This window comes from Marmota flaviventris, chromosome 3 (genome assembly GCF_047511675.1).
Source record: "Marmota flaviventris isolate mMarFla1 chromosome 3, mMarFla1.hap1, whole genome shotgun sequence".
Classification (NCBI taxonomy): domain Eukaryota; kingdom Metazoa; phylum Chordata; class Mammalia; order Rodentia; family Sciuridae; genus Marmota; species Marmota flaviventris.
Genome location: NC_092500.1, coordinates 17,842,384 through 17,858,620, shown reverse-complemented (window position 1 = coordinate 17,858,620; position 16,237 = coordinate 17,842,384). Strand labels below are relative to the sequence as shown.

Genomic DNA, 16,237 nt, shown 5'->3' with positions numbered 1-16,237 from the left:
CGCCCAGTCCCCACTCCTGCCACCATCTGTGCTCCTTGCATGAAAGGGAGGGATGGGCCAGTGGAGGGGGAGGGAGAAGCCCTGAGCTCTGGTCTGTCCCTCCACCCTGTAGAGGGCTAGATCTGGGGGAAGGCTGTGGATTAAGAAATGTGAAAGCTGAGAACACGTGGTCCGGGCTGTAGAGAAGCTGGCTGTAACTGATGTTGGTATGCTAACTTTTTTCCCCAGGCATGAGGGACGGTGAGCTGCTAGCTGCTGGAATGTTCTACAGCATAGTGGTTAGGCACAGAAGCTCCAAAGCTAGACTGGCTCAAAGCTCAAAGCCCTACCTGCTAGCTAGCTGTGGGAATCTGGGCAAGGCCTCAAGCCTCTGTGCTTCAGTTCCCCACCTGAAACACGGGAACAATCATGACTGCCCCTGCCTCTGTGGGTTAGTGTAACACTGAGATTGGTTCTTTTATATAAGAGGCTTGGAGCAGACCCTGACAGCAGTAAGAGCTAGTTAGATGTTAACGTATCTTTATTTTTATCTTAATTCCTCCAGGATGCCTGGGGAGGGGTAATCTCGAATTAGTGTTCCTCTGGGGGAAATCAGCAGTATGAAGAACTGACCCTCTCCTTTCTGTGTTCAGACATCAACCCACACTGGCCTGGGGACAGGGATCTTCTTTGGCATCATCCTGGTCATTGGAGCAATTGCTTCAGCTGCCTATTCCTACTTCCGGCTAAACCGGAGAACAATTGGCTTCCAGCATTTTGAGGTAAAGGGAAAAAAAAAAAACTGGGAACGTAATGGTGGGAGTTACCTTAGTTTATTCTTTACTGTTCTAACAGAATACCTGAGACTGGATGGTTTTTAAAGAATAGAGGGTATGCATGCCAGTAATCCCAGCTATTTGGGAGGCTAAGGCAGGGGGATAACAAGTTCGAGGCCAGCCTCTGCAACTTAGCGAGATCTTCCACGACTTAGTGAGACTCTCTCCAAATAAAAATAAAAAGGGCTGGGGATGTGGCTCAGTGGTTAAGCACCCCTAGGTTGAATCCCCCATACCAAAAATAAAGAAAGAAAGAAGAGAAGTTTATTCGGGTCCATGGACTCTGGCCTGGGAGGCTCAAGAGCATGGCGCCAGCATCTGCTCAGCTTCTGGTGGGGCCTCGTGCTACTTCCACTCACGGTGGGAAGCCGAGTCGCAGGCAGGTGTGTGGAAGAAACAAAACCCAAGCGCCCGCCTCACTTCATAACACGCCAGTGTCCGCTGCCCAGGTAAGTAACTCAGTCCTGCGGAAGTGAGGACTCGCTACCTCCAGGAAGACATCAGCCCCTCTCCGTGACCTCATCTCCTGGGAAAGGCCTCACCTCAACAAAAACAGCAATGCAGTTTCAAAACCAGACCTGGAGGGGACACTCCAAATTCTGGCTCCTGCTCTAGGCTCTTCCAGCTGCTACAGAGGCCTCACCCAGGAACAGGCAGCAGAAGGAGCCGCCACCCCATGCTTCCTGCCTCTGGGGTGGGTCTCTGCCCCTAGAAGGACTGGTGGCGGCGGCAGCCCCAAGCCCTCTTCTTGGCTGACACAGGGCCTGAGGAGGAGCAGGAGGAGCTGCCCAGGAATTGGTCTGAGGAGAATTCACCAGGGGGTCACATTCACCTGGGAGGATTCACTAGACAGTGCTTGGGCCTCCGGAATGGCCCTGAGGGTTAAGGAATAGGGTCAGGGACCCACACAGCCAGAGGCCTCACATTGCAGCCAGCAAACTTCATTTCGCTCTATTTGAACAGCTGAGCCACCTCAGGTAAGCAGCAAGCTCCTGAATTGTCACATGATCACCCTATGTGCCAGTCCAATTTCTGTGACTGTGACAAAATACCTGAGATCATCAGCCTACGAGGAGGAAAGGTTTGTTTGGGCTCATGGTTTCAGTCATGGTTGCTTGGCGCCATGGCCTTTGGCCTGTGGCAGCAGTGTGTGGCAGAGGACCCTGCTCAGTTCCTGGCAGCCAGGAAACAGAAGAAGAGGAGTGGTCCCAGTATCTCCTTGAAGGGCACATCCCCAATGGCTTAGCTTCCTTCCCCTAGACCTCACCTCCTAATCATGCCGTGGACTGAGGACCAAGCCTACACACAGTCCCCGGGGGAGCTGGGTTGGGCAGCAGCACAGGAGTGTATTCCACTCCTCCCTGGCCCGTGCTCTCCTGTGTGCCCTCCAAACATGCCTGGTAAGGGCAGCAGCTTCCTGTCTTCTGGAAGATAACTTGTCTATTTCTTTTTTTTTCCTTCCTTTTCCTTGTTTTGCAGTGTTGCATATTGAACCCAGGGCTTGAGCCCACTAGGCTGGAGCGCCACCAGTGAGCCAATCCCCAGCCCAGACTTGCTTATGTATAAGCACAGGGGCAAACCTCAAAGCCTCTTGGTTCATTTTGTATTGCTATAACTGGATGCCACCAACTAGGTAACTTGTAAAGAACAGAGGTTTATTCAGCTGAGAGGTCCAGGTCAGACAGCCCCCTCTGGCCAGGGCCTGCTTGCTAGTGGGGACTCTGTAGAATCCTGAGGCAGAACAGTGCATCACACGGTGAGACAGGGTCTCCTCCTCCTCCTCCTCCTCTTCTTCTTCTTCTTCTTTTTTTTTTTTTTTTTTTTGGCACTGGAATTAAACCCAGGGTCATTCAGCCACATCCCCAGCCCTTCTTCTTATTTTGAGATAGGGTTTTATTAAGTTGTTTAGGGCCTCAATAGATTCCTGAGATTAGTCCTGAACTTGTGAGCCTCCTGCCTTAGCCTCCCAAGTAACTGGGATCACATGTGCCACCGCACCAGAGAGCCTCTTCTTCTTATAAAGCTGCAGTCCCATTGGATGATGGCCTCCTTTATCCTTAAATACCTTACAAAGGTCCCACCTCCAAATATCCCAGTTGAATTAAGTTTATACCCCTTAATACCTCACAGTGGGGATTAAATTCCATGAGGAGTTTTGGTGAGGACATTTAAACTATAGCAACATTATTTTTAGCAAAAGTGTCCATGTTGTGTGACTCCTTGATATCAAGTTCAAGGTCAGGCCGCAGCACTCTGGGGTGGTTATCCTGGGTAGTGAGAGAGTACTGTTGGGCACAGAGCATGGGGCCTTCCTGGGAGGATGAAAGTGCCTTATGAGCTGATTTGGATGGTGGTCACACCCAGGGACACGTGTGTGCAGTGTCACTGAGCTGAACCTTGAGATTGGTGCATTTATTACCTGTCAATCGTATCTGAACATGTACTGTTCAAAGGGCAAGGTTCCCAAGAGGCAGAGGGTGGCTTGCTGTACCTGCCAAGGGAGGTGAAGCGCTCCTGTCTTGGGACACAGTCCTGGCTCTCAGCCTTGTGCTTGTCTTTCTGAACAGTCAGAAGAGGACATCGACGTTGCGGCCTTCGGCAAGCCTGAGAACATCTCAAACCCCATGTATGAGAGCGCGACCTCGGCGCCCCCAGAGCCTTCCTGCGACCCCTTTGCCGTGAGTGTGCACTTTGATCTCGGAAAGGGTCCAGCTGGGCTGCAGAAGTATGGTGTCTCTCAGCAAAGCTTGGCGGACAGCAGCACGCAAAGGAGAGCTCCCTTCTAGAATGTGCCGTGGTCTGTGAGCCGGAAAGCCAGTTGTGCAAGCTCCTGAAGGCAGTGTGGCCCGTTGGGCAGGCGGTAGAAGTCTAAGTCAGAGTAGAGGAGAACTAAAGGTTGTCCAAGCCCCATCTCGTGACCAGGGGGGATGCCTTTGGTCTTGGACTGGGGCCTGCTCCAAATATTTTTCAGATAGCGGGTGCAACATAAGACATCAGGCCTTAGAAGATGCATTTTTCCTTTAGCTCTCCTTTAAACTTATATTTACATTGATTTTTCTGCCCGTTGTCAGAACTGCTTCTTGCTTTGGGAGCTACTTTTCTTGGATGAGGCCTTTATCTGGATGGTGGTCTGCTCTGGTCTGCTAAGAAGGAACCATTTATTTCTATTGTTAGTGACAGCTGAGCTTATTATGGGGCCTCCATTGACTGCAGCCCAGGGGACTCAAGGCAAGAAATGGTCTGAAGTTCCCAAATGCAGAAGGTGCACTGGTGTGTGGTTATTACCAGTTCAGACCGAGGAGCTAGGGAAACGACTTCATTGTTTCCTCTTATGTAACAATCACAGCCACCCATAGCCAGTGTCCTGAATGTCCTTGTTTACCCAGCAGACTGAGCTGGTGACATTCCTCAGGTCCAGGGAAATACTCAAGTCTTGGTTGGTGTGAGCCCACACCCTCCTTCAGTATTAACCAAGGCCACGCAGCTGCTGTCACTGTTCAGTGCCCAGATCTATGTTATTTCCCCCAAGACCACACTACAGTTATTGAATTTTTATAAGTGAGCATTGAAACATTCCAAAAAAAAATGTTTTCTTGCAACATTTTTGAGCTTGTCTAATGCAATGATATTATTCTTCTTCTTATGGCTCTTAGTGCCTGTGGTAGCAGATCTTGGCAATAAATTGAAACAGAATCAGATCCCAAATCTTACTTTGGATTTTAATCTAACCCATATAAAATTTCAAGGTTGAAGTCCAGCTCAGTTGCAATGATTGACTGGTGGGAGTTTATTCCTGTGACCCTTGTGATACTGATGTCCACATTATTTAAAAAGCAGAAGACAGTCACACCTGTGTAGCACACGCACATCTTCCCAGGTGTCTGTCCAACTCCAGGGGTTCCTTCAGCTCTGTGCACCTGAGGCAGGTGAGAGACAATCCTAGAAACAGCTACACCTGCTATAAAGAACAGGTGACAAAATGCTCCAGTATGAGAAATCCTAAGTCTAGAACACCAGCCCCAAAGTGACGTGCTAGGTTCTCATGCCTTTGGTACTAAAGGGCATACGATATTTGTCACCGGCCCAGACATCTCAAACACCACCAACGCCACCCATAAGAAGCCTTTGCTCATGCGCATTATGCTTCTTAGCAGAGGCTGAAGACCGCGGGAGGCATGGGGTGGCTGTCTCTGGAGCATGGCCTACAATTCCCTCCCCCGGGAGCTCCAGAGCCAGCCCTGGTTTGAGCTGAATCTTCAACCTGAAAGGAGTTTTTTCTTATCACACGAACGGCCACCTTTGGTGGGTGCCTACACCTTGTTAAATCTCATGTCCAATCCTCACACCTCCCTGTGAGGTGAATATCACTAAGACCTTTTAGAGATGAAGAAATGACAGCAGAGTGATTTGTCGAGGGCCCCACAGCGGCCTCAGGCAGCAGACTGCATGAGCCCCAGAACAGGTGTCCTTAACCACCAGGCCACCCTACCTCCTGATGTGAGGCAGCCTCATGAACTGACGGGCATTCCCACCGCACGTGTGATCATGAGGAGAATCAGGTTTTAGGCCCCAGATCAGAGGCCAAAGGAGACGTTCCACCTAGAAGGACCCACCAGCAGGACAATCCACACCCTGGTGAGTGTCTCACGGTCCCCTCTTTTCCAGGACTCTGGGGAGCCTCAGCTGGAGAGCGGTGACCCCCTGGGGGCGATGTGAGGAACTGAGGTGAGCAGCCAGCCAGCAGCCCGGCCATGGGGGCCCACAGCCTTGTGAAGCCTCTCGACTGTGAATTCTGAGCACGGGATGCTTTGGGGAGCAGAGCTCCTTCACGCTGCAGACGATGAGGCTCTCAGAGCTGAACCTCATCTCCCCAGATGACCTGGGGTTACTTCCCCTCTCTGAGCCTCCCTTATATCTTTCGGATGACATTTCTCCTGTTCTCCCCTGGGTCCTGGGGAACTGTGATCTTATTTCCGTTAGACTGAGCTCCCGAAGGTAGGGACTCTCCTCACCCACCCTTGTATCCCAGCACCCACCGCTGTCCCTGGCTCATGAAATATGCTCAATAAATGTTTATGGGACAGAAACAGAATCAACGGAACAAACCCAGTGGCTGGAAAAACAAAACTGCTGCCCCCAGAGAAGCCAAACTCAGAAGGCAAAACCCACTTCTTAGGGCCTAATCAGTCAGGCAACAACTGGATCCTCTCTGAATTCAGTTTCATTTGTGCGATCACCTTAGGGAGATGTGACGACACCCCCCCCACCCCGCTGTGAGATGCCACTTCTCACCCACTAGGATGGCTGCATCCAAAAACCAGAGAGTAACAAGTGTTGGTGAGGATGTGGAGACACTGGAACCCCCACATGAAATCCCATTCCATTGCATATACCTGAGAAATGAAAGCAGGTCCACACAAAAACTCATTTATACACACTCATAGTAGCATTTTCCCAACAGCCCCAAAGTGGATACAACCCAATGTTTGTCATCTGATGATGGGTGACCAAATTGTGGTACATCTACAAGATGGAATACTACTCAGCCCTAAACAGAAATGAAGTTCCACTGCATACAAAAGCATGGGTGAACCTGACGACATCATGCCAAGGTTCTTCTTGAGATGATTGGGGGACAGGATAAAGGTCCAGGAATGGGGAGGGATTGAAAAACACGAGTCCAACCTTCTATAGATGAGAAGTCAAGGCCCAGAGAAATCAGTGAGCTGCTGCCGGTGACAGTTATGACGAGGAACAGGGTAGAGGAACTGGGGTCCTTCTCCCTAGGCCCGGAGCTCTTCTTCCTCCCACAGGCCCTGGCCCAGTGCCCACATGGCTCCTATCTATGGAGATTTTAACACCGGTGACATTTTGGGTCATTTCTCCCCACCCCTAGTGGAAGATCTCACATAACCTCTCCATGTTATCTAAGACCTTAGGCAGTCTGCACCATTTTATTGAAACTCGGCATAGAAAACTCACCGAACTTCCCTTAGCACTCCTGAGGGATAAAGTCGCCAACTAGAAAAACTTGCTTCATTAAAGTGTCTAAAGAAAGTCCAAGTCCTTCTGCCATGGGCCCTGGTGGAAAGCATAGCCCAGGCCGACGCCCAGAGCAGGCACCTCATGGGGAACAGCAGGCGGGGCAGGGCCAACAGAGAGAACGAGGAAAACCGTTTAGGAGAAGTTTGGATCTGGATGTGCCTCAAAGGCTTACGTGTCAGCCTGTGGCACCACCGGGAAGTGGACGCTGTGGGAGGTGGGGCCTGGTGGAAGGAAGTGAGGTCCTTGGGGGCATGCCCTTCTCTCTCATTGCTCTCTGACCACCATGAGCTGAACCGTCCTCTTCCACGTGCTCCCACCATGGAGTACTGTACCACCACAGGCCCAAAATAACAGGGCTAAGCACCTCTGAAATGGTGATCCAAAATAAACCTTTCCTTGCATTAAGTTGATTTTCCCAGGTATTTTGTCACAGCAATGAAAGTTAATGAGATTTTTACCATCAAGCTGCATCTTTATCTAAGGTAAATTACACCAGCATGTAGCCAAGCCTTGGGCTTAGAGAGAGCTCCCACAGATCCTTATTCATGCAGTCCAGACCTGTCGCGTCACACGACTGAGTCATTCAAGTCACTCCAAGTGAACTGGGCTGGCACGAAATAACCACACTGAGACAGAGAAAAATGCCTTTTTCTTGGGATTCTTCAGCGACGGCCCCTCGTGCTGTGTGGAGATCATAGGCAGAGGGAACGAGAAGGACACATATGTCACCTGCCCCAACAGAGGGTCTCGTCAGTGCCCTCCACTCATGTACTCAAGCTCCTAGTTCACACACACACAGCCTGTGGCTGGCTTGCCACACAGATCTACATATTTTCTTGTTATTGTCTCAAGTTCCTCTTATCTGTGTCCATTTCTCAGTAGTACTGTTTACTGGGATTTTAGCCCTGGAAGGGGTACATGAGAGAGAGAGAGAGAGCGAGCAAGCGCGCACAGTATATATATATATATATATTTTTTTTTTTTTTTTTTTTGAAGAGAGAGGAGAGAGAGAGAATTTCAACATTTATTTTCTAGTTCTCGGCGGACACAACATCTTTGTTTGTATGTGGTGCTGAGGATCAAACCCGGGCCGCACGCATGCCAGGCGAGCGCGCTACCGCTTGAGCCACATCCCCAGCCCCACAGTATATTTTCTTTAGAGACGTCTGAGACTTAAAAATCTGAATAAGCTTAACACACTTACTGCCATGAATAACTAAAAAGAACAAATTAAAAGTTTTTTTAAAAAGAATAGGTTTGACTATAGGCTTCCTCACTAAAATCAACCGGGCAAGGGTGTCGAGATCGAATGCCAACTGCATGCAGACACGGCCAGGGCACTGGGGAGGACTCAGCTCAACCACAAGGGGTCGAACTGGTTTGTGTAACTGGAAGGCTCGGAAGTGGGGGCTTCAGGGCGGGTTCCTCCAGGGGATCAGTGACACCACTGAAGACAGCATCTTCCCACTGTGCCTTCTGAGGGGACAGATCATGCTCAGCAGGTCTGCTCAAAGGGATCAACCAGCCTCACTGTCCTCATCACACCCACACATGCACCACTCGGGAAAGTCACCTCCTCACAGAGCTGGCTCAGAAGAGAGGACGATGCCCTCCCGGCACTGCCCTAACCCACACGCAAGTCCCCCCCGGGGGTCAGGAAAGGGCATGAGCAACTGGCATAGGCAGAGGGATGGGTCACCCGGGCTGGCTTAGCCCAGAGGGGCCACCAGGTCAGCTCCTTCTGAAGCTGACCACTCCCCCTCCAGTGCTCACTGCCCAGCAGCACGTCCAATGGGGGCCTCAGGCCTCTGGATGGGGGAAGAGTCCACGGGTGTTAAACGCTTCCATCCTCCTCATCTCCACAACCTGGCCCTCCACTCTGGAGCCCTGGGCCAGATCACTCAGCTCCAAACGTGCCCTCCGTGGGGTCTTCACCTGCTGTGTCCAGCTCCCAGAATGGTGCTAGGCAGAGTAAGTCCTGGGGAAAGGTCTGCACAGTCGATGGAGCTTCAAAAAGTGAGGGGTCACTGGGACCCCCGCCAGGGATGCGGCAGGGCAAATCTGCTCTCGAGGCCCAGCCTCCCCTTGCTAGAGCAGGGCTGGTGGCCCCTGGGCACAGGGTGGGTGGGCCTGACAAGCCGACAGCTGATGGTGTCCCCAGGGGCTGGAGCTGATGTCCAGGGAACTATCATACGGGATATGGGATAAGCCTGTGAGCCTCTACCCAAAGTCTCTTCGGGCTTTTGTAGCAATGAGGGGAAAATAACCTCAGCCAACCACTTACAAAGAAACTCTGGCACATTAACCAGGAGCTGTTGGCTTATGAATCACTATTCTAACTTAGAGGAAAAGGCATGTGAGAGGTGTGACCAGGGGTGATGATTTGCCTCTACTTCCCGTGCCTTGGGGGGCTCTGCTTTGGAGAAGAATGCAGGGGATTTGGTGGCAGTGGGCTGAGCCTCATCAAAGCCCCCAGGAATCCTTGTGGGGTGGCCTCTTGCACACACAAGAGAGGCCAGCTCTCCAAAACTGCATCTTGACCCACAGCACCCTCTGCCTTAGTACCACACACCCGGACCCACAGAGAACACTGCCTACCATCATACACAACAATGTTCCTTTAGTTAATATACTGTCCCCGAACAAAGTAATTTATAATACAGTAATAAATACTTGATTGGTAAGTTCTCATCTCAGGTTCAATTCCTCTAAAAGAAGATAATGAAGATACTATAATTGCTTAAATTAAGTTCACATTTGAGAGGTGACACTATTTCACTTAAATAATGACATTTTTACAATTGGTATTTTTAAATAGGGGTTAATTCAGTGCAATGGTCTGGATGTTTGTCTCCCCCAAAATTCACATTTTGATATCCTAATCCCATGGTGATGGGATATAGGCCCTCGGGAAGTGATTGAGTCAGAAGGGCGAATCCTCATGATAGGATTAGCTCCCTCGACCCGCCACCATCTATTAACCAGGAGACAGGCCTCACCAGACACCAACTCTGCCAGCACCTCCACCTGGACTTCCCCATCTCTGCAACTGTAATACACTGTTCATAAGCCACCAGCCCACGGTATTTTGTTATAGCAGCCTGAATGGACTAAGACGGTAGGTCTACTCTTACAGATGTGCATCTGCAGGATCTCATTAAAATGACGACCACAAGTGCAGGCTAACAGGTGTGTGTGTAACTATCAATTCAAGAGTGGCACTGTTGGGGGGGGCGGTGAGGAGGCTTTTCTGAAACTGTGCATGATTCTTTACAAGGTTTTGAATATGGCAAAGATAAAATCCTCGGTGATTGATATATTGCTGCATTCCTAGAAAATTCAGTATGTCGAAGTCATGTCAAAAAATTCTTTCTGGTTACAGGTAAAACAGAATAAGGGTCTAAGCTTAGAAACAGGCTATTAGAGACACAGACAGGCTCCCCGTGCCCAGATGTCGGCAGGACCCTGAAGGATGTGTGGGCAGGGGCAGCTTTTCACTGTACTAGGCTCTTGGTACCATGTGCAAAGTTTAGGACAATTCAAAATGCCCAGATTTCACCCTGAAAAACCAGAATGCCCTCCCTTCACTGTGACAACCGAGCACCCTCCAGCCTACTTGCCACAGATCTCCAAACTGTCCCCAGGGACACAGTGCAGACCTGGGTGGAGGGAAAGGCTGGCGTGAGCTGATCTGTCGCCTTCACAACCCCAACAACTTTACTCCCCATCACTGGGGTTCTGCTGAGCCAAGTCCAAGGCTCGGGAAGCCCCAGAGTCCTCTCCCAATTCCAGGAAAAGAAAAGAAGCCCCATGTCAAGCAGAGGGACAGCTGATCAAGAATTTTAAGATGTTAAACCCACACATACATACACATTTAAAAAGCATAAAACGTATCTTCAAATTTACCCAAAATGCATAAGTGAACTGACTTCCTAATGCGAGCTCCTGATCCCTATTTCTTTTCCTGAAAACCTCTTCCACTGTTCCTAGTGTTTGACTACAAACAGGCACGTGGACCCCCAGCTCCTGCTCCTTCTGGAGGAAGCAGTTCCATGGGGCCAGAAGTGGAGCCTCCTGCCCCACCCCAGGCTGCGCTCACATCCTGTCTGTCTGTATGAACAGCCTTCAAGCTCCAGAGGTATAAGGTAAGTTTGATCCTTCTCTCAGGGACAGCCCTGTAGGGATCCATGGGGGGCGTGGTGTGTATGCACACGCAGTGCCGAGGCTGGAGCCCAGGTCCTCACAGGGAAGCACTCTACCATTCTACCACTGAGCCACATTCCCAGCCCAAGAATATTTTTTTAACTACAAAAATTCTTCTATTTGAATCAAAGAGCATTCTGCTATCATGTATAACTGATCAAAATAAATTAATTAATTTTTAAAAAATTCTTCTATTTCTTTTACTAGAGATTATCTCAAATCTCATACAAAAGGCATGTTTAGAAAACAACGCTGTGAGCTGGGTACAGTGGCACACGCCTGTAATCCCCGCGGCTCGGAAGGCTGAGAGGATCCAGAGTTCAAAGCCAGCCTCAGTGAAAGTGAGACACTAAGCAACTCAATGAGATCCTGTCTCCAAATAAAATACAAAATAGGGCTGGGGTTGTGGCTCAGTGGTCCAGTGCCCCTGAGTTGAGTCCCTGGCACCCTCCCCCCCACAAGAAGAGAAAACAATGCTGTGGATCCACGAGAATCTCATAAGGCTTTGTCAGCATCAGTACAGAGGAGCGATGACTGAGCAACACACCAGGCGATACAATTCAAACTTTTATTTGACGTTGAGTTCAAAGTCACTAACACGTAAAATCGACATTCAGAATAAATAGCAAATTCACATTGAGAATAAATAGTTACCTAATTTGCAATTCTTATGCCTGTTACTGTATAGGCACAGTTTGTCATTCCATTAAACAATTAGAAAAGGCTCCTAAGTTGGAGTTGAAGCTTTGTACTACTAAGTACAGGAGCACTGTCCCAGGTGGGTGCCCTGGAGGTGGGCGCTGCATGCAGGATCTGTGGGAAGGGGTGGAGGGGTTGCCGTTGACCTCGATGCAGGCTTGGCTGACCCCACTGAGAGGGGTGGAGCTGGGGGGATCTACAGGGTTGTCCCGGGTTGGGGAGGCCAGGCCTCCGTGCCTCCACGTGCAGCAGTCCAGAGGCCCCCAGGAAGGGGCCGTGATCTGGGGTGAGGCAAGGGAAATTCCTAGAGGTCTGACAGCTGTGAACACGCAGCCAACAGCTCACCCTGTCATTGGAGAACTAAGTCCTTCAGTCAGAAAGGTCACCTGGGCAGCACAGCCCAGCACCCAAGAAGCACAATAACAAACGAGAGGTATCTCAGGTACCTGCCACAGAGCAATCTTGATATGTGCTAGAAACATCGCGTCTGACCACCGACCAGCCAGGAAACAGGCCCAGAAAGCAGCTCAGAAGGGAACTTGGCACCCCTACCTACCCAGAGAACGTCTTTCCAGACCTGCATCCAAAATTAGGTTATTCATCTGCACCTCTCAAGAGGGGAGTGTCACCCTTGAAACCAACACAATCCATTAGTGGGGGATGGCAAACCATAGCCCAGGGCCAAATCCAGCCCACAGCCTGTTTTGGTAGAGCCCCCATGCCCATGCCATGCCCACGAAATGCCCATGCCATGCCCATGTCTACAGGAGCAAAGCTGTACCTGTCTGGCCCTTTAAGGGAAAAGTTCTCTGACCCTTATTAGAGGAACTTCATTCCCCTCCCCTCCCCTCCCCCCCCTCCCCTCCCCCCCTTCCCTTCCCTTAAACCAACAGTGGTGTCAAAGGTTAGTTCAACTTTGAATCCAGCTCCCAAATACTAAAGGACAAAAAGTGTGGTACAAAAGGAAACCAATATTATTAAGAGGGAAAACAGGCAGATGAATAATCAGACAACCTTGCATCTGTCCAAATTTAGTCTTAAGAGTATTCTAGATATGGGGTCCCGTCTGGGCCTCTGGCAGCCAATGAGCATTGGGCTAAATAGAATTCAATGCCACTTAAAAATCCTATTGAGAGGAGGACAGAGGAAAAGCCAAATTAGTAGGAGGCAAGATTGATTCTCACTTCTCCTTTGCAATAATCAAGAGGGCTGATGTACTGCTCAAAGCAACCAGTGATTCCGCCGCCGGAGAGGCCAGAATCCACAGCAGGTGGCACACGATACGTGGAATTAATGGTGAGAGCAGAAAAGGGGCTCAAGAGTCAAATATGACAGGAGGAAGGGGGAAGAGAGAAGGAAGGAGTGGGGGGAGAGGGACAGGGAGGGGTGTTAGGAGAAAGTGGGAGCTGTAAGCCAAATACCTAAAATATTTTTAAAGCCAGGTTTCCTCTATAAAAGTGACTCTGGAGAAAACCCTCAGTGCTGTCTGTGCCTTCCCCAAGCGCCTGCTATGGGTGCCACAAGCCTTGCCGGACTGTCACAGCTGGTGTGGACGCCCCTGGACTGTGAATTTTTGTTCTCATAATTCTTAGAAAATCAATCTAAGCAAGGTTAACAACAGTTTAAATGTTCAAACTAATTTTACGGTTTGCTTTACAAATTGATTCTCTTAAGTGGCGGAGAACAGTCACTTCTGATGCCCGCGCGCTTCCATCAGCGCACACCCCACAGAACAAACGGGGAAGAACAAGCCGCACGGTGCAGCGGGCCAGGTCCCAGCTGAGTCGTGACGGTGACAGGCTGAAGCCTGCCCTGACTGAGCTGGAGGAGGAACAAGCGGGAAAATGCCCGGGCCCTGCTCTGGAGGCGCTCCCCAGAGCTGTGCTGCTGAGTCTGCCAGGCCCTTGTTTGGTGGCCCTGGTACAAGGGATGCCAGGCCTCTGCTACCTGGCAGATCTCTGGGCTGCCAGGCTCATGGCCCTGAAATGAAAACCCACCTCCCTGGGAATAATCTGTAAAATTCATTATTCATTCCCAGAAAATGTCCCCTGCCCCAAGGGTCACCTAGCCCAGATATTCAAGAGAGCAGATTTTTTAAAAAAGGTCTACTTCACTCTTGAGTAAACAAAACACCCTGTTACCTGGCACCTCATCCGTATGCCACGGATGCTTCTCAGCCACCCCTGTGTCCTCTTCTGCTTCTCCAAAGCAGAAAGCAAAAGCCAAGAGAAAGCACCAGCCCATCCTTTTGGGACCCCCAACTGAGCAGTTCTGAGCATCACTTGCTGCCTTAAAAGCCAGACTCCAAAACACTGGTGGTGAAACAGCTGGGTGACACCAACAACAACACGCCCACTGTCCCAAGACAGGGTCAGACTACTGTACCCTATGGTGTTCATCCTACAGCACAGAAGGACTAGAAGCCTACTTGGGTCTAAAGCGTCACCTCCACCAGGACAGTTAAACAACCAAATACCAAAGTCAAACCGCATCACAATGAGCAGAGCCAGAGGGCGCCACGTAACTCACTGGACTCCTGCATGTTGGCGGAAGCCCGTGCAATGCCAGGCGGGTGTTCAACACGTGCTAAATGAGCAAGGGCTCTCCACAGGCCCCCCAGGTTCCTGCCCATTCTCCAGATTTAAAGAGCAAGAGCCCAAGATGAGTCCCAGCAAGACTAGACAAGACCACAGGCCGGAAGCACACAGGCCGCATCAGCAATGAAAACAGCACAGCCCTGAGGTGCTCAGAGAAAGATGCTACGAAGACAGATTAATAAAACGTTCTTCCCTCCAGAGGGAGGAAGTAAGGAGAAGAACATGGCCATTTGCTTCAGTCTTAGAAATGAGAACAGCTCAGGACCCAGGTTTTCCTACTAACTTCGATGTCTCTCATCTTGTCCCACCTGAACCACCAAAAGGAAACCACCTGAACTCCCGGAGCCACTCAAATGGAGCAGGAACCAGAACTAAGCAAGGGCTGGAGGTGGCTGGGGGATGCCCCTTCCTCCTCCTCTGCCAAAGCGGCACCTCTCCCATGTGGTTGCTGTCGAGAGAGGAAGCCACCTTGTCTGTCCCCCCGCAGAGCAGGACAGTTTCTGGAAACATGCTCTAACAAGATTCCGGTTTAGCCTGGGGGCGCTGTGGTGTAGGACTTCAGTACAAGGGTCTTGTCTTGTTTCCATTTCGTTCCTTCGGTAAGTGCAAGAGACCAGTGCTCGGGCGCCGTTTCTGGGCTTCCTGTGGGTCTGGGGAACCTCCCACAAAGGCTGGGGTTCTTCTGCCCCACGGATGTCTCACAGCCTCGTTGGACAGTAGGCAGAGGTGCGGCCAACTGGAAGGTGACCATAGCCAGAGCAGCGCCCTCGCCCTCATTCCCATCTCCTGTTGTACCAGATGTCCTGGCCCGGCCTGGGCTGGGTCACAGCAGCACACAATGAGGACAGTGTTCTTGTTCCTTCTCATCTAAGTCCTTCCAGGAGGCTGGGTTCTCTTGGACGTCGTACACCACAGGAAGGACCGCCAGAGCCTCAGGACCAGAGACCGGGGCATCCTGCCATTCAGGGACCTTCTGCCACTCACAGCGGCACTGCCAGGAGCAGCTACTGAAGTGTCTGCCTGCTGCCGACAGGGCATCTCCATGCATCCTCAGGCCTGCAGCCCCCAAGGTGAACGGTGCAAGAGCCAGAGCAGCGTCTAAAGGACCTGCTGGCACAAGCGGTCTCACCTAACCCAGGTCAGTTCCAGGTCCTGGAGAACAAGGCGGAGTGGGACTTCCAGTACCAAGCTGCGCCCGGGCCCCGAGAGGAGGGAGGCGCACCAGTGGGCGGCAGGCTCCTCTCAGTCTGGGGAGTCCTGTCCTTAAGGTGCAAAACACATCAAAAGCCTACCGTGTCTCTTCAGAAAGCCACTGGGCCCACCCAGAGTCCACCCCATCCAGTGGACACGGGCTGCTTCTGGCCCTTTCCCCAGAGGGCCAGGGTTACTTGGCCTGTGCCTCCTGCAGGAGGGGCGCCCTGGAGGTGGTGGCCCTGTCGGACCACGCGGGCAGCTCGTGCTGCAGGGGAGTCCTCCTGGGGTAGAAGGTGTGGCTGACGTCGTAGTTCAAGAGGCAGCTCAGAGACGCCATGTAGATGTCCGCGAACCGCGACAGGCGCCTCAGGAAGTAGGTGGGGTTCTGGTCTGTGCGGAACAGGCTTCCGAACTGGGCGTTGAAGAAGCTCTTGGTCATCTCCCTAAAGCAAAAATAAACAAATAAATAAAAACGGAAACAGAGCAGCAGAGAAAGGTTTTTAAAGGTTTTTCAATTACTAAAATCAAAATCTCTTAATAAAAAAAAAAAAAAATGACAGGACTTGAAGTTAGAACAATCCTGACTTCCATTCAAGAAAACCATCCATCCATCCGACACCTCTGAGATGACTGATCACATTTCCCAATTACTGCAGCCTAAGAACCCCACTGTTGACCCTGAGA

The 16,237-nt window shown here is 50.8% G+C and overlaps 2 protein-coding genes across 2 annotated transcripts in view; one reads left to right on the top strand and one right to left on the bottom strand.

Moving 5' to 3' along the window:
• The window catches only part of Stab2 (stabilin 2), a 153,398-nt gene extending 147,867 nt beyond the window's left edge, over positions 1-5,531 (top strand). The window contains exons 67-69 of the mRNA XM_027926098.2: positions 633-761; positions 3,383-3,493; positions 5,481-5,531. Of these exons, the coding sequence (XP_027781899.2) occupies positions 633-761; positions 3,383-3,493; positions 5,481-5,531 (291 nt within the window). The remainder of the gene's footprint in view (positions 1-632; positions 762-3,382; positions 3,494-5,480) is intronic.
• A 7,116-nt stretch (positions 5,532-12,647) lies between these two features.
• The window catches only part of Nt5dc3 (5'-nucleotidase domain containing 3), a 55,140-nt gene continuing 51,550 nt past the window's right edge, over positions 12,648-16,237 (bottom strand). The window contains exon 14 of the mRNA XM_027927985.2: positions 12,648-15,996. Coding sequence (XP_027783786.2) covers positions 15,744-15,996 — 253 coding nt within the window. The 3' untranslated portion in view covers positions 12,648-15,743. The remainder of the gene's footprint in view (positions 15,997-16,237) is intronic.